Below are 25,701 nucleotides of genomic sequence, written 5' to 3' on the forward strand. Positions count from 1 at the left end.
GCCTATAAGAGAAAGGATGCATGTGTTACACAGCAATGCTAATGAAGGACTCAAGTTTGAGTAAAATAAGCCATAAAATATTCTATTACTTTTAATCAGGATGCCACATATTCAAAATTTAACACAGCAAGATTCCCTCACAAACTATTCTGGACAGAGAAAGAAGGCTAGAAGTGCTACTACACAACAAAGATACACAATTAATTGCTCCTTAGTTGCTACCTTGTGCAGGTACAGATGCTCACAGACTTGATATAAGCCAGGGGCTATGCTAGTTAAGCCATGCAAATACTTCTACAGGCTGGGAAGACCTCCAGATAAGTAAGATTTCAGTTCTTTTGTGTTGCTCCATTAGAGCAAGAAGCTAGAAAAATACAGCCTCTAATTATTTCTGTGAACACAAGACTATAGAGCTTAATTGAAATTACAGATCAAATTTTCTCTCCCCTGTGCACAAAACAAAGTGATAGTCAGAAGATATCCCAACACTATTTAAAGGTGCTTTAAAACGATAAGTGACAATATATGAGTCAGCATGAACAGAAGTACACATGATCCTTTACTGGCAGCCTTCTAATATAAAATATACAATACTCTTTGCTGGAGAAGTTAGGATGGTATACATCATCCAAAATTTGAGATATATGTGGAGATTCGTTTTTCTACATACAGTTTGAAATTCTTTTGGAAGATGTTGATCCGGACTCAGTTTGCAGACCTGTCGAGCTTTTTTCAGCAATTCCTTGCAGTTCTCTGTAAGAACTCGCTTCCTATCATCCAGTTCACGAAATTGTTGCTGTTAGAAAAGATTTTAGAGATATTAAGATACACTTTTTTTTCCACTATATTATAAATTTACAGAGGTGACACTATCACACTGGCCACAAACAACATCCAAATCAGAGAATGTAGGTGAAATCAGACTGCTTAAAGATCGAAAATCTTTGTTTCAACACAGAGAACTCATTCTGCCTCTCTGCTCAAAGTCAACAGATGCCAAGGTAAACTGATCAAAAGCATGTTCTTATAACATAGCTAAATTTATTTTCTCTCAACTAGACAAGTGTGCCTGTAGATTCAATATATGTCTCAAAATAGACTACTTTACAGGAAACTCCCTATAAGCTGAAACATAGCTACTAGGAGCCTTATTTTTTATTAGCTCCCACTCAACTGTATTTATCTGCTTGGCAGAACATGGTGGACATGATGTACACTGAATGGTATTTTAGCTGAAATTTTAGAGAGTAAACATCATAATTACACAATTAAAAGTACTTCCTTTGCTATTTCACCTTCTACCTCTGTAATACAGCCAGCAAAATACAGAACGGAAACACATATAATCTTTAAACTAGTGCTGAAAAATAAGTGAAAAGCAGGTACAGCTTCTGGTTTTGAACAGTGGTCTCAAGGCTAAACTCTTTGGAACTTACTACAGGTAAGTGGCCAACCCAGCCCTATGACTTTTATAATGCAATGTTACCACAACAGCTGTTAAAATACAATACACAAAATATGATACCTTCATGAAACACTAAGCTAAAGATTATCTCAAATAAGCAGTATTCAGGCAAAAAACTTGGAGAGCCTTAAGTATCTCTTCCCCTTTGCCCCCAGTTATCTCTATACACACGGTCCCTACCGCAGGCCTGCTGCTTCCAAATGCTGAGCTGGCAGTGCTTGGGAGTAACTGCTTGCTGCTGTCTCCCAGCTCAGGTGAGCACCCAACTGCAGACAGCTGGGAGCTGCCAACCACTTAGAAGTGAAGAGGAGTACATACCAAGATACTGGAGCTTTTAATCCAAGTTATTTTAGTATACATGTACTCAGTGATTACATGCAATCCATCTTTTTAACAGACAGTTACAGGATGGGAATACACTGTTTTCATGTTTTTCAGAGGCACAAAATTCTAACTTAAAATCCATATGCAAATATTTTGCTTCAGAACTTTCTTCTGACGGTTTGGAAATTTAGTTATGTTCTTACACTTGGGAGAGCTTTACCTTCCCTATTTTTATTGTTGTGTACTTCAGTTAAATCTGGGAGCCCTCCAGTGGCAAAAAATTTTCAAAGTGTTCATTTGGATATTATACAGTTAGATAAATGTTTATTCCACATTTTTAAAATACAGGACACAGACACTGATAGCAACTCGCCTTACTTTCTGGCAATTTAATTAATCTTTATCTATTAAATACAACAGAAGCAGTAGGAACAGATACGATCATGACTGATCATCAATGGAGTTCTCACACTCACTCAAGAATTAGGGCTGCTGTTCTCTACAGCATATATCAACTCAAAAATTGTGTTTTTCCTTCCTTCCACCAAGCACCAGGAAATAGATTTTGCATTAGAGGTAAGCATTTCACAATCTTCACACACACACTGTAAAGATATCTTTCTACACTGTGTTGATGTTTTCAGAAAGGTAAAAACCAACCAAACAAAAAGGCCTTTTTAAGACTTCCCACACACAGACTTCATAAAGCCTATTGTAGAGATGGAGGGAAAAGTCACTTGGGGGCAAGAGGGACTGGCATTAGAGCTATCCAGATAAAACAGCAATAAGTGGAGGATGGCCCTCCTTTTGGTTACAGCCAAGATCTTATGTCATTCTGAATTAGCACAAATAAAAACTGTACTCCACAATGCTTATGTTCCACTACATATCTACCTATGCCCTGTAATACATTTAATAAACAATTTTTAGGAACGTTTTAGAAAGTTCTAAATTAAAACTGTATTTTGGATCCCAGAAATGTGTTTGACCTCATGTAATAAAGGCAAAGGATCCAGTGAAAGGCAGCACACCCATACTTTTTTATACAAGAAACATAAATTTTATACTTATGTATAAACTTATGACTTTGACCATTTCCAGAGCCAAAGTCAATTCTGAATCATCTGAAATGGGGAATCTCAGCTCTCAATTGTACATAAAGCTCCCATTTGAAACCCTGGAGAACTGCATGAAACAAAATTTCAAGCTGATCTCTAGGCACAGAAAATCTGGAATAGATTCAACATTGAATATGCCTGACCCACACCTAAGGCAAGTAAAATTCTTCAGCGTGTGAAAAGGAAGATATATGTTTGGGCAGAGGAAAACCTCAGCATTCAATAGGAAGACTGGGAAGCAGTAGGCATTTGATGTGGTTATGAAGCATATATTAGAATAGATGCACTGAAATTCAACAACAAGGTAAATCTCAATTTTCATTCAGCTTTGCCAGTTGATTGTCATGACCACATGCTAAACAGAAGTTAGATAAATATAAATAAAAATACACAAGTTTTGATTCCTTCTCCCTCCCATATATTCACAAGTGCATGGCAACGTTAAGGTTCCTGTTGATTTCCTGAAGGTGCCTCAATAAAACCATATAGACAAAAAAGTAACTCCAAGTACAATGGATTACCATTTTGAACAGAGATGCTACCTTGAAAAATCATAGCCTAGACAGAGCTTTACATTTGTTTCAGCCAACAGCATAAGAACCAACTTGGAAAGAGCTTTATCCAGGTACTTCAGGAAAGTTCTGTACTAGTGTGGGGCTGCGATTACAGCTTCTTGAAAGACACCTACCAAAGAGCAGAAACCAATTATATTCTGTATGCACACAATTTGTATTCTGTTGTGCTCATCAATACCGCAACTGGTTTTGTGCAAAATAAGAAGCTGGTTAAAGAAAATATAGTTACCAGCAGCCAATGTTTTCTCACGAATTTGTGTTTGAACACATGCTTGGTGACAGCATTTAATTATTTGAAGTTTGGAAATTTATACATAGAAAAACAGAATCTGCATTTTCTTAAAACTTGGCTTAAGGAGCAAATGCAGCGATGTACATACTGGGTATTAATACCAATTATTTAAACAAATTTACACCAAATGAACCTGAAAATTAACAAGCTATCGAAGCAAGACAATTAGCAAGACTCTTTCTAACAACCATCATAAACATGCAGGCAACTGTGCCAATTATCTAATGAGCAGATGGGGCTAACAATCCTCCCTAATGTTCAGTATGGGTCACAAACACAGATTTGCTTCTTAGGCTTATTAAATAAATTAAATACAAGGAGTTGTTAAAATAACACTAAGGTTCCCACTTGAACTGCAATGACAAAATACAAACCCCAGAAATCCGTTGTTGCTAACTTGACTTGTTCAAAAACATTTACTTTTTTGGCCTTTCCATCTAAGTGGTTAAAAAAACCCATCATAAAGCAACAAACATGCTGCTCTCTCTACAGTACCCCAGTGCCAAGACCTCACAAAAGGAACATATGTGATCTTCTCTTAAATGTACTAAGTGGGGTTTGTGTTTGCTTCAAATCTTAATCAGACATTTACTCAGGTATTATAAAGACTTAAGATTGCTTGGGAGATAAACACCATGAGCAAGTGCTAAGTATTAACAAAGTTTTGTCGTTTCTTTGGCTGATACTCACCATTCCAATTTCAATGAATGCATCACGACCAGCACATGACCTACAAAAATGTCTGCTGATTAAATAGAGAATTAATGGTAGTGTTTAGGCTCCAATTTAGTCCACTACACATCTTTTGTACAACATACTTATTTCTATTTCTGTTTGGCTTCCTCATTTTTGCAGGTTTATTTATTTTATAAAAACATGCAGCAACTCTTTGCAAGACTTCCTCGAAGTGTTGTGATAGCATCCTCATGGGCAGCTTTGGAGCAAGACTACCTTAACACAGTACTGCTATAGAAAAAAATTTATCACAGCCAAAGCCACTAGGAAGTTGCAGGAAAGGGCCGATTTAAACATACTATTTCAAATAACACTTAATTTGAAATGAAGCTAAGAAATACTGAGTTTTTTCCGTGAAAGTGCATCTCAAGGCAGAAAACAAGAAATAAAGCAGAGAGTGTACAACATACATCATTCACGGGGCAATACAGGACAGAACTTCTAGGAAAAAAAAAAAGGGGGGGGCTAAAGACTTAATTCAAAGACTCAACATGCATTATATGGGGAAACGTGGTTTTGGACTTCCATGTACGTGAAAACTTAAGATGCACTTGAATACTCAGAAGAGTTTTCCTCAAGACCAGTTAAACTTCTTGAAGTGATAAGCACTGGGATTAGTGACTTTAGGGTTTTTTTCTGTTTTAATGTTCCTAGAACCAACCATCCAAAATATAAGCTCTGGTATGATTCCTCTACTTATGTGGTTGAATGTAACCCAGTAACGATGACTAATGGGACTTCAGCTGACTCAAACACCTCTTCACTAGGGAAGGAGGCAATTTTTGTTCAACCAAGAATTATCAGAACATTTACCTTACAAGTCCTGTCTACTGATCTGACCAGACATCTACCCGTGTACCAACCCAAGCTACTCTCTAAACGATGGAGATGATGGGGACAGAGAGAACTAAAAATATTAAATAAATTTCCCAGTGGCGATACACACTACTCACATGAGGTTCACAGCTTTGTAATACATTCTTACTCCTTACTGAGCTCTAGCAATGAAGCTATTTGCATTAGATTTTGATGAAGTCTGAGTAACAGCTGAGTAACAGCTGCATCACGTGAGAGAACTGATGCAATAGTGATTTTCCAAGTAACGTGATGGACTTGTCTTCAAGTTACTTTTTGCTCCCCTTAGGAAGTTCTCCTCTTCCTAGTTTTCCTGCAAGTGATGATACCTACAACCTCAAGTGATTTTCTAAATACATGCCACGGTCATTTTTTTTGGAAGTGCATCCGAAATAACTACCACTTACCTTTTGAACTGCTTTCCAATTTAACAGCAATTTTTTGTGTGTGTGTGGATCAAACTGAATTAGCAGTAGGTTACGGTTAACCTGACTCTTGCAAGATAAGGAAAAAACTTACCATCCTGCACTTTGACAGTTTTTTCCCCAGTACATTGAAAGATTGTACTGCTACACAAATACAAAAATTGACCTCTATGCACCAACCCATGAGAGGTCACAGCATCCTCTGCTCTTAGAAAAGAGTGCTTGTCTGCGGAACTAACTCCTCAGAGACTGTCTTTTTACCTGAACAATAGAAGGACTGTTTATCCTCCTTTCTGTCCTCCAAAAAAGGCATTTAATTACAGTATCAGAAAATAAGCTATAAAAGAAAGGTAAAACAGCTCTGCTCTACCCTGATACAGTACTTTCTGGTTCATCTTGAGCTTGCATTTCCCATGTGGGTTGGGGCTACTTGTCTACGAACAGAGTAGGAAGAAAAATAATACTTCCATGTAACAGCTAGCCTTCTAACACACACTATGCATTATAATAAAAAGATCCAGGACATGATGACTGCTCAGCACATTTTCACAGCTTAGCTGTCTTAATTGAGGAAGGCAAAGCTCCTATTCAGTTTTAAATGAAGAGGCTGAAGTCAAACTACACAAATAAGGCTAAATGTTTAGCAGTACTAATACCCATTTCCAAACACAGACACAGAAGCATTCTTCCCCATACCATAAAGGCTTCCACAGAAAATGTTTTCATAGTAGATATCCCAGTATTCATAGAAATGGTTACCTCTGCAGCTCTTAGCTGTACACTTGCTGCTTTATACTCTGATTCTAGTCTGTTCTTCTCAGCAGCCACCATAGTGCTCTGAAGAACCAAATCTGCTTTGAGGAAGTTCAGTGATATGCAATTCTACACAGGAAAACAGAAGGTGTCATTTTTTTCCACAAGAGGCTCAAAACGGATATAATCACTATCAGGCTTTAGAAACTACCCATTTTTTAGTCATAACATACAATTTCACACTGTGTTCAGCTCTTCAACACTGCTGTCTGTCAAATTCAATGAAAAAGAAAGGTGACTTATTGGTGAGCCAAGCTCTTCAAGATGTATAGTCCCCATGTACTTCTAATCTGTAAGCATATATATATCACCTGCAACCAAAACATTTTACACCAAAAAAGCACATTCTCCTTCCCTACACCATGTGAAAGGTGAGAAAAGACAAGCCATCTCAATTCTTTCTCAGAGACAGAATCCAACAGGTAGATTTTGGTGGACTTCATAAGTTACACAGAGAGATGGAAAAAGGTCAAAAAATAAATACATAAAATATATGCCTCTCTAACTGGCAATGCAAGATGACTGACCAGATTTACAGTGACTCTAGTGTCTTGTGTCTTAACTGGAACAGCATATGACAACCAAAGAAGGCTCTATTTTGGAAGTTTCCTAACAGGGTTTAGTGATCCCCAGAACATGGTTTGACAACTTTGACATTAAAATGGTTGCTTCTTTAAACGAGTCAGCCTCAGGAATGGTCTAGAGGCTTCAAAATCAGCAATATATTCTTGACTGTGTGAAGGGTAGCTTCAAACCTCGAATTATGGGGCATTGAGAACACCTGTTTACCATTTTTTTTTTTTTTTAATGATCAGCATATAAATACAAAGGAATCCTCTCTCTTAATGAAAGGGAGGACAAGGTTCCAACTGTAGACCTAGGGGACCTGCAGGATGAAGTTTTAAGAGTGTCAGCTTCTGACTACAATAGTGAGCCAAGGTCTGAGATCTTTGTGAAATGACTATTTGTCATTTCAATACAAAGTTTCTACAGTATGAACTTGGACATAGGAATAAGTTTATTAATTTCCAATCCACTTAAACAGTTTAAAAACAATTATCAGAGAAGTAAATTATTGGGTCTTACAGGCTAAGCTAAAGCAACAATTAAGTCCAGACTGTTTTCTTCTTTTTTGAGTTAAAGAAAAGTCTCAGGCTCAATGTCATGAGGTTGAGTACTTTTCCCACCCTAGCCCTCTTCCCCAATCATAGATCCTTACAGTTTCGGGTCAGTTTTTCTCATGACTAATGACTACTCTTTTCTCCCAATAAAAACAACAAAAAAAAGGAGATTATGAAGTAGGGTGGAAGGAACAGTTCACAGAATTACGCAGTATTCTGAAAATGTACAGGCTGAAATGGTTACACAGTTCATTCCTAGTTCATTCCTGTATTTACTGAATCAGTCCATGGATCGTAAGACTTCAGTCACTGAGAGTCTAAATAAATGCATGCAAATGATCTACAAATCAAATCAATGACAGATGAACAAGTTCATAAAAGCTTCAAAAGGTGTTTATATTGAAACAAGTTAGCTCCTAAACATTTACAGTAACACACCCAAATGTTCCATACCTCCTACTTAAGTTAGATGAATTGGACTTTTCACAGTAGTGGAACACGTACCAAGTTAAAAATACATACCTTTATGAGATGCATTAATTCAGTTACAAGTCTTGCTTTTTGGATATTTATTTCTTTGATCTTTACATTTGCCTGTTGAGATTCCTTCTCTAGGTTGATAGCATCTTGTTCCAACTGTTTTAAACTATGGGAGGAATCAGTATTTGATTAATCCTGATTAAAAATAAATTGTACAAAAATACAAAAATTCTTAATCTTGGTGATGAACCAACGGTTAGCAAGAATAGGAATTTGTATACCTAAACATTCCAAACACATTACAGGCACTCCCAATCTATGCACTTTAAACCTACGAAATTCAAAAGACAAAAATTTCATAATTAAAGAAACTCTGATTTTGGTGACTAAGGGCTTCACTCAGCAACCATACTCCTTTACTTCTGTAAATTTCAGATTAAAAAAAAAAAAGAAATCAGTATAAGGATGACTTTTTTCTTCTGCTGCTAGTTCCTTGCAACAATACAACATAGGAGAGTTCAGGAGGTTTGCTTAATTCATGTTATATATATTAGTAAAAAAAAAGTGTCCTTAACTTACTGCAGAAAACCAGAATTTTCACTCGTTTTAAACCTCAAAAAACACATAATTATGAAGAAGTTCATGAAATAATCATGACGTTTAGCGAGCTGCAAAGCATTTGTAGATCTTCAAAAATGGCCGAACAGGCCAAGAGGATGATCCAGGAAACTACAAACCAATCATTCTTACTTTGATCCCTAAGAAAATCACGGAGCAAGTCCGCTTGGAAAATAATTCTAGTGTCATAAGAGAGAAGGTGATCAGGAAGAATCAGTAAGCATTCACCCACGGTGCATCATAACTGATGAACCCAATTGTAGAAAAGCTGGATGACAGGAGATCAAGTGCTTGCCATTTACCTCAATTTTAGCAAAGCTTTCAGTTAGGTTATCTGATAAAAAGCTCACCTGCACACCCATAAATGAAAGACAATAGCAGGTGGGGGAAGCCCAAATAATACCCTACCCTGGCTACCACCAGGCCCATTACAGGAGCCATCAGCCCATGAAATGCCCATCTCCACAAGCCCAGAGAAGCACAGGGGCACCCTAGCAAGCGGGAGCCCAAATTAAGGACTCAGAGGAAGGGACACCCTGTCCCAGGACAGCCTCAGCACCAGTGTTCACGTGTGAGAGCCAATAAGATAAGTCAACACCACAGCACCCTCTGGACTGAAGGGGGTTGTTTCCTGGTTGTATAGGAGACATCATGGGATGCATCAGAAAAGCATTTTGCAACTGTGCAGGACTTGCTATTGGATATTCAGAGGAGAAACCAAATGCAGGGAAAGGGAGAGATCTAGATGACTTGGAGAGGAACTAGTGTGGGAAAACAGAGGGATATGGGGATAAAAGGGACAGTTACCTGTAAATAACTGGCTGGTCAATACGTTTGTCCAGCCATGCCCAACTGGCACACTCTTTTCTTATTTAACTCCATTTTTCACTCTTTTCCTCAGTGAGGGACTCTCTATTCAGCATTCATGTATGTGTACAGGAGTCTAAGTGCAAGCAACTATAGTCAGATCACAAGTCAGAGGAGAGGGCCTGCTTGTCTGTGGTGCCAGCAACTGGAGAGACCAAAGTGACAGCCACTGTAGTAGGACCACAGGTCAGAGACCCATGTGTCCATGGTGCCAGACCCATGTGTCCATGGTGCCAGCAGGTGTGCAAGTGAGTGTTTGATCCCTAGCAAAGACCAAGCCAGACTAGCTGGCAAGTAGATGAAGTGGCCTGGGAGCCAAGGAGGTATGTGTGTCACTAAGGGTGAGACCACAGGAAGAGATGGCTATTGGGGGGACCAGGGGAGTCCAGCCTGGCTGCCAGAGACCATAAGGTCTGCTGTCTTTAGGGGTGAGACCTGCTGGTATGTGTATGTATTTAAGGGTAAGATGACAGGGGTACTGGCTATTGGGCGGGACTAGGGGAGTCATGGCTACCTCTGTGCATTTGTATGCTTGTGTGTCTCGAGGGTAAGACCACAGAGTTCAATACTGGGAAACCAGGGAGTCCCAGCCAGTTCTGCGTACGTGTGCACACTGGTGAGTGAAGCAGCCTGTACAGGCAACAGGAGCAGGGCTGCAGCCTTGGGGGTTTGCATGCCAGGTACCAGCAACTGAAAAGACTGAGGTCTAGGGGCAGCTACCGTGCAGACTCAGAGTGTTTGGACCCAGCTGCTGACAGGATCCACATTGCCCATATGTATGCACAGTCTCGCTAGGGGAGCCCTGTCCTGCTCAGACAGGCTACTGGTGCTGTGTTTGCTCAATCTGCCCTGTGTGTCCATCTGTCCATCTCTGTCCAAACGGCTGGCTGTGTGTAAATACGTACATACATGCTGTTTAGATGTGCTTTGTGTGAACGTGTCTACTGGGAAGACAGGCTCAGCCTCACTACTGGTTGCACCTGGCAGCATTAAGCTGCATCAGCCCCACCTTCCTCTCAGGCTGCTGGATCCAGACCCATTCCAGACTAGATCGGTAAAAAAAAAAAAAAAAAAAAAAAGAGTGGTTGGATGGTCAGCCTCAGAGGGTCATGGTTATTCTGTTGTATTCTGCCTGGAGGCCAGTATCAAGTGGGGATTAAGTCCTGGGACCTGTCCTGTTTAACATCCCTGCCAGTGACACGGAGGAGCAGACAGAGGGCACTCTCAAAGTTTTCAGATGACTGAACTGGGGGGAGCAAAAGGCCTGCCGTTCAGAGGGCTCTGCTGCGGCTGGAGGAAGGAGTTGACAAAAAGCTCGTAAGATTCAGCAAGGGCAAATGCTGAGTTCTGTCTCTGGGAAGAAAGTGGGTCTGGCAGTGATACAGGCTCGGGACAGAGAAGCTCTGCAGGGATGGACTTGAGGTATTGGTGGACAATGAGCTGAGCATAAACCAGCAGTGCGCCCTGGCAGCAACAAGGTCCCTCAGCATCCTTGGCTGTATGAATGGAAGCACAGGCAGGAGGAGAGTGGTTTTTCCTCTCTGTTCAGCACTGCACCCAGTTTTGCCCACCGCCCCAAACATCAACAAACTGGAATAAACTTGGAAAGCAACCAACATGGTCAGGGACTACAGCACCGGCCCTGCAAGCACAGGCAGGAGGAGAGTGGTTTTTCCTCTCTGTTCAGCACTGCACCCAGTTTTGCCCACCGCCCCAAACATCAACAAACTGGAATAAACTTGGAAAGCAACCAACATGGTCAGGGGCTACAGCACCGACCCTACAAGGTGCTCAGCTTGTTCACCCTAGACAAGAGACAGCTTCAGGGCACCTAATAGCAACCCCCTATTATCCTTCCCACAACGAAACCATCGACAGGATGGAACCAGGTTCTTATAAGAGGTGCATAGTCGAAGGATGACAGACAGTGGACATAAGTTGAAACAAGAAAGATCCCAACTGGATGTCAGTAGAAACTTTTTCCCCATAAGGACAGCCAAGCAGTGGAAAAGGATGTCCAAACAGGTCATGCAACCTCCATGGAGACTTTCAAGATGCAGTGGGATACAGTCCTGAAAACCTGGTCTGAATTCACTGTTGACTTTGCTTTGAGAACACGGCTGGACTAGAGATTACATGAAGTCCCTTACAACCTAAGTGATTCTGTCACTGTACATTACTTTCAAAATTATATCCAGCTTTATTCAGATACTCATATCAATCAGAAACATGAGTATTTGAAAACAGTTACACTCACTACAAGGATTATTTCAATAATTTCTATCTCTACAGAAAGACATCCATTGTACAAGAAAAACTGTAACAGCCTTGTCTGTAATTGTGTCAGGATTCTTACCCCTATTCAAAATTAAAAGACTTTAATTATTTTTTCAAAGGGAAGGATTTAATCAATATTTGTTTAGGCAAAGGGTCCACCTCCTGCCTTCAAACCATATTCTGTATTCTAGTAAAACACCATGACAATACATGTAACCCTAATAAGAAACCCGAGAGCAACACTGGGCTTTGAGGCTAAGCTTACATCCACATTGTTTAAATCTGCTTCTTTTCACAGCAATCTGGACACTTTTGACTATACAGCAGTTGACTCTGGTCCCTCTAACATCCCTGCAGCCCTATTTTTCTTTTCTTTTTTTTTTTTTTTTGTCTTCTCTCTCAACATTTTTCAGTTTAATGCACCATAAGTAACACAAGAGCTGTGCACACAAGCACCAGTACCAACTTTCAGAAAATGAAAAGCGGTGTGGCCTAAGAACATATAGGAGTATTTGAGGTTACAAGGTCTGCTGGGACTGTGTTACAGCAGTGGAGGGAGTGAAGCCTGGGGCAATCTCGTCTACACTACCTTCTGGGACTGTGAGATTGAGTGAAATACCTCTTGAACCACGATCAGGTTCTCTCTTATGACAAAGCAGTAACAGAAGAACTAATTGCAGAGGCCCACAAAACCAGAAAATACGTTAAGACAAATACTGTGGACAGTCAGGGTCCAACTCGATCCCTGACATGCTTACTTAGTACCATTTATGTATGTTATGGTATTATCTAGATATGTGTTACCAAGACAGAAGACTATGTTAATATTTGAGTGAATGATCTCTCACTGGAATCCTATGATTTTATTACAGCAAACCACCTGGAACATTGTTACATGGTTTCTCAAATACTGTCTTAATCTCCATTTCTAAACACCTTCTCTGTCTTGATTATTACCTGTATCTGATGCTCAACTACTGGTTACTTTGTAAGGTCAAAAGCACACTGCAGTAAGAGGAAGCCAAAATACCTTTGTTATTAAAACTGTTCATGATTGATAGATAATATGGCTTGTTTCCTACCTATCATACTTCACACCAATTTTTGATTCCAACTGTCTCCTCCTGTTTCCTCTCTCTAAAAGCTCCTTCTTCTGTTGCCTGAGCTCATTGTCTCTGTGTTCCAGATGTTTCTGTCTCTCAAACAATGTAGTCAAATGCACATCCAATGACTTTAATGTGTTATTGATGTCCTGAAATAAAAGAACACACACCGCTAGCATTCCTACTACAAACATACTATTCTAACACATGCAAACAGACTATGCAGGATAAAACGGGTAGTAGTTCACACCATATACAGCACAGAAATAAATTCCTACCTGTTGCTGGTTTTCCAACTGTCTTCTTTCATCCGTATCCACTGAACTAGTGAGAAACTGTGCCACCCTTAGGGATGTGTTAGTAGAGAGGGTTAGGTTTGTATAAGCAGATACTTTAACAATGTATTTTTCTTCTGCTGTGTATATTTGCTTAAGTTTGGTTTCTTGTATGACCTAAAAAACACACAAAAATATTAATCTGACAAAAGCATTACTTAAGGCAATGCTTTTCAGAACAAAGAATAAACTAGCTAAAATCCACAGTAAAGAACTTCAGCTTATTCAAGGCTCCAACTTGTTAACAAGCCTTTGCAAAAAGATGATGCTAAGTTTAATGCAGAAAAGAACTGTTAAGATACTGTCAGAGTATGCTACCATAACCAATTAAACAGGTTCTGATTATTCGGGTATTACAGATAGACACTGGAAAAAACTGTTAATATTTGTACTGCATCATGAACAAGGACTGTACTTGCTGTGGATGTATAACATGCAAATGTAGTCTGTGTACCAAAGAACCAAAATACTTAAGAAATTAATAGATTAAACTATAAGGTGAGCTGTAATGCATGAACTTTAGTGAAGCAAATGCATCTCTAGGGAACAAAAAAATGACATATAAAAATACTAGAGTTACTATTTTTAAATTACTTGAGTAAAAAGGGATATTAAAAATACCTAAAGATTTACCGTAACGCAAGGTAGTATAGTACTTCAAAAGGATATAAAGCATCCAGTAAACCACAAACAACAAAAAGCCTCCATAGGACAACATATTTTGACTAAAGATTTTTTTCCGTTTATATACACAGTACCAGCAATATTCTGTTGATTTGGTTCCTGGACACTGAAAACCATGTTTACTTTGCTTTACAGCTCAGACTGTGGTTCATGACACTTCCATCCTAGTCCTTTTTCCACATGCTCAGCTCTATGAAACAGGTCTCCTTTTAAACTAAAGCTTTCTCTGGCATGCATGAAACAAAATGTTGCAAACAATGCATTTCTCAATCAAAAATAATAAAAACAAAGAAAAAAGTTTATACACTGAGCTGAGAAAGTGCCATGTGCAACACATTCAGAATAGTGGTTCATCTTTGCCCCTAGACCAGTGATTTTTTACTTGCTGCCCACAGAGCTCTGGAAAGGAGGGAGTATCTAAGGAATAATTCTGACTGGTTTACAAAATGTAACTCAAAGACCTATTATATAAGTAATCTGCTTCAACAGGTGACAAACACAAAATGGTGGAAGAATTGCAATTTAAACATGAAAATACTTAGAAAAAACATTAAGAGAAGAGCTCTTCGTCTAAGACTCTCTCCACTTTTACTTTCTTCTTCCTCATTCTTAGAGCCTCAGAAACACAGAAGGTTGTAAGGAGCAATAGCTATCCCAACAAAACAGGAATTGTTCTCTATTCGCACAGCCTGTTCCCCGAGTTTCTCAAAAAAGCAACTCTTATTGCTCTCAGAGAGCCCAAAGTAGTCTTCTGAATTCAAAGAAGAGTTCACTCTCTGTAAAGATAGATAATAGATGTCCAGCATAGACAGAGAAGTGAATAAGGATTTAACATAAGATTTTGAAAACTGTCATGTGTGTTACCCATTATAATTCAGCAAAGATGAGCTTGCAAGAACCCATGAAAGCCTAAAGTAGGGAGACTACTCCTAGTAGGAGCTCTTAGGCTGTTTCTAAGAATCCAAAACGTTTATATACTATTTATCGCAACAATTCTGATTGAAGCTATACAACTGTATTTGCCAGAAACCGAACATCTTAATGTATTTTAAAAAAAAAAAAAGAAAAAAAAAAAGCAGCTTCTAATTGTTGCTTTAAACACAACAGGTCAGCATTGTCATGTACTATTAACCATTTGATTAAAATTTTGCACAGAACATCTCAGGCACTTAAAGTAGAAGTTATTATAATAAAGCAACTTCATATAACTGACTTGGAACAGTATGCAGGTGAAAGATATATTTGACTTTCTGTGAAGCACTGCGTTAGATTGACTGGATTTGTTAAAATGTTTTGCAGTATGTTTGTGTATAATGAACTGTTGTCACTTCTAAAGGCCAAATAAAAGGCTAAAGCAATTTTTTGCTTTCTCCACATTAAATTGCCGAAGCATTTCCGAAAAAACCTCTAGACCACAGGTGTGCTCGTGCTATTTAGGACATCTCACCCTTTCAATCATGTTTCTGGTCTTCTCTGTTCCCACAGGGACATCATGAACACGGTACTGGGAGCAAAGATAACTCATCACAGGATGAGGAGCATCAAATAACTCTCGTAAATATGAGAAAAATCCGTATCGGCTGAAGAGGAGAAAAAAATAAAAATCAGAAATAAAATTTGGTATGTAAGCAAGCTGAAGTTACTGAAGGGTCAGAAACAAGTCCCGCTAACCCAGAATTGAATTGGTGAAAATTGTAATATATAGCAACAACACCAAAACACTGTATTTAAAACCATTCCTCACTGAGATAATCTGATACATACTGTAATTCTTCAATAGGTCTCGAAGGTAAGCTTTCAGCACGTGATTCAGCAGGTGCGCATACAGCATTCACCCTTAGTTTCTGATGATCGCGCATCTAAATATAGATTACATTAGATTATTTGGTGAAAAAGAGCAAAAAGATTCACTCTATGAAAATCAAGTATTTATTCCTGATTCGCAAAATTGGAATTATTTTAAACTGACAACCTCTGGAAGAACCCACGGAAATCCACTCTGGCTCAGGCATGACTGAATTCTCTAAAAGCCAAGCTCAGTTAATGTCTCTCCATGAAAACACCACACATTAGAGAAAACAAAAGCAATCAAAGAAATCCAGAGGTGCTTAATCTAAATATCCAAGCTGAATGTAATAAGGAAGCCCCCTCTTTCAGGCTGTACAGCCATTTTGCACAGATAATGGCAGACCACTGACTACAGAGGCTCTGAAAAGCCTGATCCTAACAGGGCAGAAAAGATTGAGGATACAAATGAAAGATCAGTTTAGCTGGTTAAAGCAGCCTTGCACTGGGTTCTACAACCATAGAGGCAAGACAAGCCCCCAGAACCTCAGGTATCACCACTTCTGTTCACGTATATAAAAATTACTAGCTTCTGTGAAGGGCAGATACAACTTAAAAAATTCCAGGACAGTTTGTCATTATCACACTATTCTGTGGACAGTAGTTGGGAAGCATTACGACAGTTAATGCTGTATCTTGTGGCTTTTTTCTCCTGCATCATCTGTCTGGCTCTCAAAGGGAACAATCTTCTTATCACTCCAGGAAACAGCAGTAATAAGGAAATATAAGCCTGATTTGCTGCTTGGACCATTGTCTTCTCACAAAAGACGCCCTCTCGCCTCTTTAGTCAGGAGGCATTGGAAAACCTTGGTCCTACATTTAGTAGTAGCTTCTGCTCTTGTCACAGTATTTTCTCCTCAGTGATTATTGCCTTGTCAAGGAAGCCAAAAGTTATTTCTAAAAAGAAATATTTTTCTTAATATTCCTGCATCCCTCCAGTTGGTCTAGGCTTTTAAAAAAAACCCTTACTCCAGAAGAAAACCTTAATCCAGAAAAAAACCTTTGAATACTTTGTATTAGCTATTGTGCTGATCTTGCCAATCAAAACTTAATAAATACAGACTTACTTGGTAGACTCCAAAGTTTAGGGCTCCTACATCAGTATTTAACCAATTTTTTAAAACTGGTGCCTACTTGCCTCCACAAGAAACATTTCCATATCTTCTTGACTCTCAAAAACAAAAGCCCTCATGTCATTGGCCGAAATGTGATTTTCAACATATTTAGCGTTTCTATTGTCTTTCATATTGATCTGGTAAAGAAAGGTAATGAGAAAGTGATTTAATACAATTGGACTTAACCCCCCGCCACCGCCCAAAAAAAAAAAAAAAAAATTTTAAGCAGTCAGGTGATATCCAAGCCTACATTTAATGAAAACAAAGACAATGTTTAAATGTCTTTAAAGACATATCCCCTGCCTTTTTGCAACCAATTCTCTTGGGACAAAACCTACAGTAACTCACGTGTCATTGTGTTTAGTTTTCCACCACCCATATCCTTTCTTAGCATTGCTGGAGCTATCACTGTCTCCACCATACCACCTCCTCCTCTTCTACTCCACCCTAACCTTACAATTGCAACCACCACCATCTCATGTCTACTAAAGGTATCTCACTGTCTAGAAACAACTAAAGTAAGGAATCAAAACCAGAAAAAGCCACACTCCACAAATTATTCATATGCAGTTCCCTTTAATTTGGACAGAGTGAACATCACCAAATACAAATATAGAATTGTGAAGCCCTAGAAAGACAGAGATTCACAGATTGATTGAATTCTCTTTTAATTCTTTAAAAAAAAAACAAAAACCATGTTTAAGATGAATGAAGCTTTTCATATCTGAATGAAATGTTAATGTTAGAATTCTTCAGTAACTCTCACTAGTAATTAGACATTATGTCACTATACGTCACATAAAAAGGCAAAATTACACAGAACTACACAATTTAATAACCTCAAGTTAGCCAAAGGCTGGGTACACTTACTAGCAGTTTGAAAGCTAGAATTTATAAGTACATGAGACTAACTTCCATTACATCAAAGAAAACAAATTCAGACATTAGTGGATGTTAACAGAGGTTAATGAGGCCTTCAAGTCAAAGCAAAGGCATCCTGTCAAGGTATTTGTAAAATTAACTTGATGTGGTCTTCCAGGAAGAATTGGAAGATCTGGTAATAACAGGAAATACTTGGTCAAAAGTAATTTTGAGCAGTTCTAGCGCATGCACAAAGCCCAAGAATCAGTATACATACATTCAATATTCAACTAATTTAAATTGTAGCAATACACTATTAAAATAAGCTTGCAATTCTGAAGAGGAAGAGGAGTGCACTGGAGTTCTTCATCCTCTTCACATTACATGGAGCACATATTGCAAGAGGCTGGGACAATGGTGGAGGAATGCACTACAAAACCAATAGTCTCTTTGAAAATTTAGCCTTGTTATTCCTAGCTAGTACAGCATCTGTCGAACCAAAACGCAAAACAAAACTAGGGACAGATCAGGTGTTTCTCTGTCTGTAGCTGGCTGTGCAAAGCAACTCAAGATAACACCTGGGGATCACAGTGACACGTTGTAACTGTTGCTGAGCAGACTGTGCTATAGGGGGAGGTATTCAATTGTAATTACCACTGCTTTTTTAAGCAGCAATTAAGAACTACGTAAGTCTAAATAACTGAATGTACCTTAGAGGAAACCTGCAATGGGCACCTTAATAAAGGACTGCTCCTTGAGGAGGTAAGGGGAAGGAACCACCCCATCTTACTCAATGTTGAGTATTACTACACCACCTACGGAATTAAAATTACAGGTAGTTCACCATGCTAATGCACCCTGCATGTAATTGGCAACTCATTTCAAGATGTGCCTTGGAAGTCTTAAAGTCATTCTCGAAGACTTGCAAGGCATAAATAAACTAAACATTAACTGGTTAGAGTGATATGCAAGCAAATTTTCTTACTTCAAGCATCATGGGTTCACAAACTTTTTTTTTAAACTTGTCTTTGTTCTTTCTTAGCCACATAAGAGCCGAATGTGTATCTCGGAATCTCCCTTTAAGATTCTCTTCCTTCATGTTCATTATATTATTAAGCTGTCCAAGGCGATCAATTATTCCTGTAATTTAAGGCAGTTTCTTAAACAGAGTCCATAGCAAGCACACATTTTAACTAGCATTTTCCAATACTTTTTGGCTATGCTACTCCAGCAATAAGGTTGTTAGGAGATTATAAGAATTAAGAGTTTCTCTTCCCAAAATCAAGATGCTGCTTATTCTAAAGAAATCTTAAGAACTCAAGCTTAAAATCTAAAATAAAATGAAGACTTACCCAAAGGATAAAAGAAATGTGGTAGCGCAGTAAAAACACAGGAATTTAGTCCTAAAAATATCTCTTTTAAAAACCTTTTTATTTAAAACCAAAAACACCTCAAGAAGTAAGAGATATTGGGACTAGCAACATGAAATCTCTGGGTGTTATTTCATACTTGCAGAAAACAAAATGCATGACAACAGACTGTGTGCGAAAGCATTTGCTATTCAGAAGAAACAGAATTTGAATGCTTTCTGTGCTTCTCAAGATAAAATATATACAGTCTTCTTCCCTAGGTCTCTCTATACCTCAGTTTCTTCTGGTAAGTGCCAGACAGACAGGTACATGCAAATATATTACACTCACCAAGGAATACATACAACACCCCCTACCTGCCAAGCTATAATTTTTGAATTTTGTTTCTTAGAAAGAACTGATTGTAAATCCTAGGCCAGTATAAAGGAATTTACTGCAATTAAGGTTAGCTCAAGTTCATCTAGAAAGGACAACACCAGCATCAGTAGCTAACACACTGCCAAAGAGATAATTTTAAACACTGCATCTTCGAAGAAAACTGCTTTTGCCTCAGGTTTGGTTTTTTTTGTATCCTGCTAACAGTACATACCTTCATTTAATAACAGAAAAAAAAAAAAAATTGGCAAAGCAGTCTCCTTACCCAGAGATCAGAGGAAACTAATTTTTTGGAAGGATAGTTTTAAGGTCAATTGTCACTTTTGAATCTTCTTGTTCTTTCTGTTTTGAAAGCAGCTTCTCTTACTTGTAATAAAACCGGTAACAGACAAGAGGACTGCTATACATCTAGGATACAACTAAAAGGCTTGAGGTAAACATCTCAAGTTATTTCACCACAGCAGGACAACAAGTAGGTTCTTTACAAACAGTCATGGGGCGGGGGGGGGGGGGGGGGGGGGAAATCAACAAACAAAACCCCAAGTAACTTACTTTTCTTTTCCCTCTCTTGGTTCATTTTCTCTGCTCTTAGATCACTGATATCACTATCAATATTTGCCCTTTCTTCTTGTAATTTTTTCAGCTCATTATTAACAGCATCAGTTTGTGGCTGAAGATTCTCACAGGCTGCCATTGTATTGAGCTCATTCTTCCAGTCCTCTATCATCTTGTGAGTGTTGTGTATTTTCCTCTGTCTGTCCATTTCTTCATCTTTTTTCATTCTCAAAGCTTGATGAATTTCTTCAATCTAAGAATTTTGAGTATTTTCAACATTAAAGGAGTTTAGTATACAAAACCTATGACAAATAACTAGGATATATGTGCAACTGGTATTAAATGCTGACGTAACCGTGCACTAAAACCATAAGAGTCTGTTATACCTCCAATAGCCCTATGACAGTTGAAGAACTGACAACATTTTAAGATTTAGGAGCATTTAAGCAAAAACACAATCAAGCCTTTAATGCAATTTTTGAAGTTTCTTTATTTTCACAAAAGCAGAAGCGTAGAGCTTAAGATCTTCCTTAACAATGTGCAACATTGACTCTGCACCCTTATACATTTAATTTACACATTTTTTGACTGAGTGCTTAGATGAAGTTCTGTAACTGTTTTACAACATATCTTTGTGTTTTCTTTTTAAAAAATGTTGTATACACTTAACAGAAGAAATAACTTAGCCTCTTGCACAGAATATTTGAGGGCACGTTTAATGCTGAATGCATTACTGTACTATAGAGGCTGTAGCTTTGCAAGGAAAGCCTGTAATATATAGTATATATACACACACTGTCTATTCCTAAGTTTATTGCATCAAGGTAGCTGATTTTATGTAGCATACACCTGTCCCTTAGTAATACCTGTTTGACTAATAGGCATTTTAAAGATTCATTGTGTACTGGAGGGAGTGAAGTGTGCAAGCACTTGCAGCCTCTTCAGAGAAATTTCCCTCTGTGCTAACAGAAGAGCAGACAAAAAAGCCCCGTATCTGTGTTTTACTGCAGAATTTAAAAAGTAGCATTCCATTCTGCCTGAATGCAGCGTATGCTAGTCCTGAATTAATACATTAGCAAAGAAACACCAAAAGAAGTTGCAAATATCAGGATTCTTACTTGTTTATCTTTCATCTCCAAAGCATCTTGCTTCTGTTTACATTTTTGAGAAATTTCTTTGATTTCAGCAGCCTGCATACAGTAAGATATTTAAACTAGTCATAAAGTCAGTTATAGTTATATTTGTAAAAAGCAGTCATATTTTAAAGAACATTCTGTATACGCATAACTAAGCATTTAGTCCACATTTTATTACTGACAAAGTCATACTCACCAGTTTCTTATTATCCTTAGTTGTATCTGTAATACATGTATTTTCAGCAATTTGTGAAGAACTGAATAATGGCATATAAACTGCTCGCAACCATTCAGCTATAGATCTGCAAATTCAGGCATGACAGATAGAGGAAGTCTCCTAAGCTAAACTGAAATTAAAATAACTCCATCCTCGACTTCAATAAAAATGTTACATTCAGGTCCTTACACATACAAAATGTTCTTGCCTCTTTTTCCAAACCAACTTTACCAAGGAAAGCTTATACTTAGAGCAAGAAAGGCGTAAGTTCCTAGGCACAAGACAGCCAAAACAGAATTTGTCAGAGTCATCTTACCTCTGAAGTGCATTGTGCTAAAGCTATAACCTACACAGCTGAGCTTGACAACTTGTTGGCTCATGTGTAGGCACACATGTCTCTACTCTTTCTCTATCATTCTCAGCTTCTATAGGGTTGTAGAATAATACAGGCCAGAAGGGACTTCTGGGCATTACCCAGTCCAATCCCTTGCTCAAAGCAGGTCTTATTCGGTCAGGTTGCCCAGGCACTTGCACAGCTGAGGCCTGAACACAGTGGAAGCGTACTATGCTTTCTCTACAAACTTTATTCCTCCTTCCCTAAAACCTCAAGGCTGAAGACAGTGCAAGCAGAATACTGGAATACTCCAGAAGGATGGAAAGACTGTAAGTAAATTCCAGTGCAGACATGGAAACAAATAAACACAGCACTCTCGCTGGAAGAAATGTCTTCCTACAAACCGAGTCACAGTCAAAACGCTAAGACGCATCGAGAATGGAGAAAACAAAACTATGCAGAATCTTTTGCCTCCCACAACCTGGAAGATGCACAAAAATTTAAGACCCTGACTCTACAGCTGTTTGCACGAAGGCAACATGGAACAATACATCTTTGTCTTGCAGCTGACTGCAACGCAGTACTGATTCCATGATGCTCTCTCCAAAGACCTCAGACAGGCACTCTGAAGAGGAAGCTCTCTCCCAGGAAACTGATGCAAAACAGTCACAAAACAATTCTGAAGGGTCTCAAAATCAGGACACTAGTAAGGAACTGGCATTCAATTTTTCAATTATCATTACATTTTCAGTTATCATATATATATATAAAAAACTACCTTAGAGAACAGATTAACAAGTATAATTGTCTTTAAGGCTTTCATGGTACAACCACAACACACTGCTTTATACTGCCAAATATTACTAAAAAAATTGCATTGCGTAGTCCACTCTGCTCAAATGCCTTTAAAGAGTCTAAAGTGGAAACTATTCTAGGTTTCTCTCACGCAATTTTATCAACCTCTTCCTACAAAATGGGTTGATGTCTTTTTTTCAGAATCTACATGTCCTCCACACTCAAAGCACAAAATTTTGCTAGGAATTCTTAGTCTAACCAAATCCTTAGAAGGCTTTTAACACAGAGAGAGACAAGAGAAATAGTCATGCAGTGTCTCAATACATTAATTTCTTCCCAGATTTAGCTCTACCTTTACCTTCAGTCCAGCTCCTTCCAGGCAAAATCTGTTAACACCATGCCTGGCTTTTTGCTAACAAAGTGCAAACAAGACATAATGAAGAGGTGGATTATCTCTGCTCTCACATATATTTCCTCACGCCAAGTGCAAGATCTCAAGAAGCACTGAGGCTTACAGTTATTTGGTAATAGATATAAGCCAGGACCAAAGGGCCTGAAGACAATTATGTTCCCTACAGGTCTGCGTGTCCGAAATAGAGATGACTTAAAATGCTAAACTGCTATCCCTTAATGCCAAATTGAAATTTGGCTTGAAAAAAAACAACTTCTGGGCCAAAAATAGAGTTATATTGTTTTTATAATAAAATTATTCATTAATCAACTCCTGATGGTTTACAGCATAATTATCTGTGAAATGCTCATCAAATGCTTGCATTTACAAAGACAAAATTCTAAGCTACAATAAATTCAAGCAGTATCTATGAAAAAGTGAAGAACTAATGAAGCAGTCGCAATTTAAGCAATTTTAAGGTATAGTACTCAAAAGCCTTGAGGTTTTTTACCTTAGGTAAAAACTATCTCCTGACAATGCAAGCAGCACACTGATTCTCCTTTAAAAGAACGTCATTTTCACAGCCCAACTAAGAAGGTATGTGGGAGGGAAACGGATTTCAGTAGCCAAAGAAGAGCTACTGTCACAAAAGTTCAAAAAGTAGCAATACACCTCTAATATCTTATTAACTTGCCTGGTGTCATACAAATTGTTCATGTCATAACTAAGTATATAATATATTCCCTTAAGCCTTTTCCCATGATTTTGGACCTTATGGGAGCTTCTTCAAGATGGAGTATTAATCATTCTAATTAGACTTGGATATATCGTTTAACATCAGAACAAAACTCAGGTTTGGAAATGTCTTACTATAATATTATACACAACATAAGTATCAGCTATACATTACAATCAAAATAATTGTAAATAATCACTGGAAAGCAGTATTAGAATATCTCAGTAAGTTTTCTATAAGTTATTTATTTCAAATGTAGCATCCTTCCTTCTTCCCATCTTTTTGGCTTCTGGAATATTGTAGAACAAAATGCACCTAATTCATTCTCTGGGCTCAAATTAAACACCACTTCAGCATACAGTTAACCTTCTGAACGTTTCGTGTGTGAAAGCCTTACTCCACAAACTTAGATTGAGCAGAAAAATATGCTAATTCAAGAGTATGAGTCGATCAGCTAGTATGTTCCCCCAATTTTTCTTTCTCAGTTCTGTAGCAAATCGCCTATGCTGAGTATGCTCCCTGCAAGTTAAAACTAAGATGTTCCCTGTTTTGTCCTAAGTTTCTCATACAAACAGACTGCAACTCATACCAACAGAGGATAACTTTTATATGAGAACAGCCCGGTATTTCTAAGAATTGTGATAGCAATGGTTCAGTAGAATTCTCTCCTGTTTGAAAAAAAATATATCAGTATAACATTAATTAAAATGAAAGATATGAGTAAAACCTAGCAGGATAATACCAAGCAGTGAAAACAAAGCTTAGCAATTCACAAGCATGAAGGCCCTTACTGTATTATGAAAATTAATTTCAAGCTTCCAGCTGTTAACTTTCCTCTAAGGAAGTACACTTATTCTTAAACAACAACAAAAACCCACAAAACAAACAAACAAAACCAACAACAGCCAAAAAAGCCCACTTCAATAAAACTTCAACATTTTTAAACATTTAGGTATTTTGAATCACAGCATAATAAACTCTTGCAGTACTATGGAGCACAAAATTCAAAAGATACATTTAGCAAAGGGCTTTCTTAATAATAATAATGTACTTGCCTAAGTAGTATTGCCTGGTACAGTTTACATCACAACAAAACCGGAAATGGTGTGAACAACAACCTGTGGTTTTTGTTTGCCTGGTCTTTCTGGTTTGTTTTTGGGGCTGTTTTTTTGTGGGGTTTTTTGTTTGTTTTACAGAAAGCACATGGACAGCGTAATAACTCACAGTGCACTAAATGCCACTGAAGTTTCAGACCCTGATTCTACAAGGTGCTTCATGAACAGCAGTCCTCTACAGGCGTCACACCTGTCTTCACACGAAGTCCTTTGATCTGATCAGTTATCTTCAAACAGAACTCAATGCAGCAAACATTCTCATGTTATCATTTAACTTGGGTTATCCATTAAAAATTTGTGCATCCTACGCATACAATGACTTCTGCAGCCTGAATAGTACATGATAGTTAAAATCCTGCAGAGAATTACAGTACTTTCCTATTTGTCATACAGAAGTAGTAATTTTCCATATCCCCAGAGAGAGCAGCTATTCAAAAAACAGATAGTAAGCTGTAAGGCACAGGCAGCTTTACCATTAAATCCTCTTATGCATAAAAGTATTCACATTGACGGAGGATTACTGTCTAATAAAAAAATTATACCCTACTTATGGAATTAAGTTAAATATTAGAGGAATGTTTTTAGGCCAGAAAAGTTGTAATTTAGCTTAAATTAACCACACAAACTGGCTACATTTTAAGATGATAAACAGAGCATCCACAAACCCAAACTACAGAACAGATGAAAACAGGCAACTAATTCAACCTAAGTATCTAACTTAGGGAAACTGTAACATTATATCCCTGAAGATGCTGAAGGTTCTATGAAG

The 25,701-nt window shown here is 38.1% G+C and overlaps 1 protein-coding gene across 1 annotated transcript in view; it reads right to left on the bottom strand.

Annotated features, from left to right (window-relative positions):
* Positions 1 to 25,701, bottom strand: part of SMC5 (structural maintenance of chromosomes 5) — a gene marked incomplete at its 5' end in the record, with an annotated part of 43,323 nt that overhangs the window by 6,176 nt on the left and 11,446 nt on the right. Inside the window, 12 exon segments of the mRNA XM_009584403.1 lie at positions 1 to 49; positions 671 to 796; positions 6,549 to 6,671; positions 8,246 to 8,369; positions 13,048 to 13,217; positions 13,347 to 13,520; positions 15,535 to 15,667; positions 15,852 to 15,946; positions 17,071 to 17,184; positions 18,894 to 19,048; positions 20,206 to 20,461; positions 21,327 to 21,398. The exon segment at positions 1 to 49 is cut by the window's left edge and continues 92 nt beyond it. Of these exon segments, the coding sequence (XP_009582698.1) occupies positions 1 to 49; positions 671 to 796; positions 6,549 to 6,671; positions 8,246 to 8,369; positions 13,048 to 13,217; positions 13,347 to 13,520; positions 15,535 to 15,667; positions 15,852 to 15,946; positions 17,071 to 17,184; positions 18,894 to 19,048; positions 20,206 to 20,461; positions 21,327 to 21,398 (1,591 nt within the window).

The sequence above is a fragment of the Fulmarus glacialis genome, unplaced genomic scaffold, assembly GCF_000690835.1.
Source record: "Fulmarus glacialis isolate BGI_N327 unplaced genomic scaffold, ASM69083v1 scaffold43158, whole genome shotgun sequence".
In the NCBI taxonomy this organism is placed as follows: domain Eukaryota; kingdom Metazoa; phylum Chordata; class Aves; order Procellariiformes; family Procellariidae; genus Fulmarus; species Fulmarus glacialis.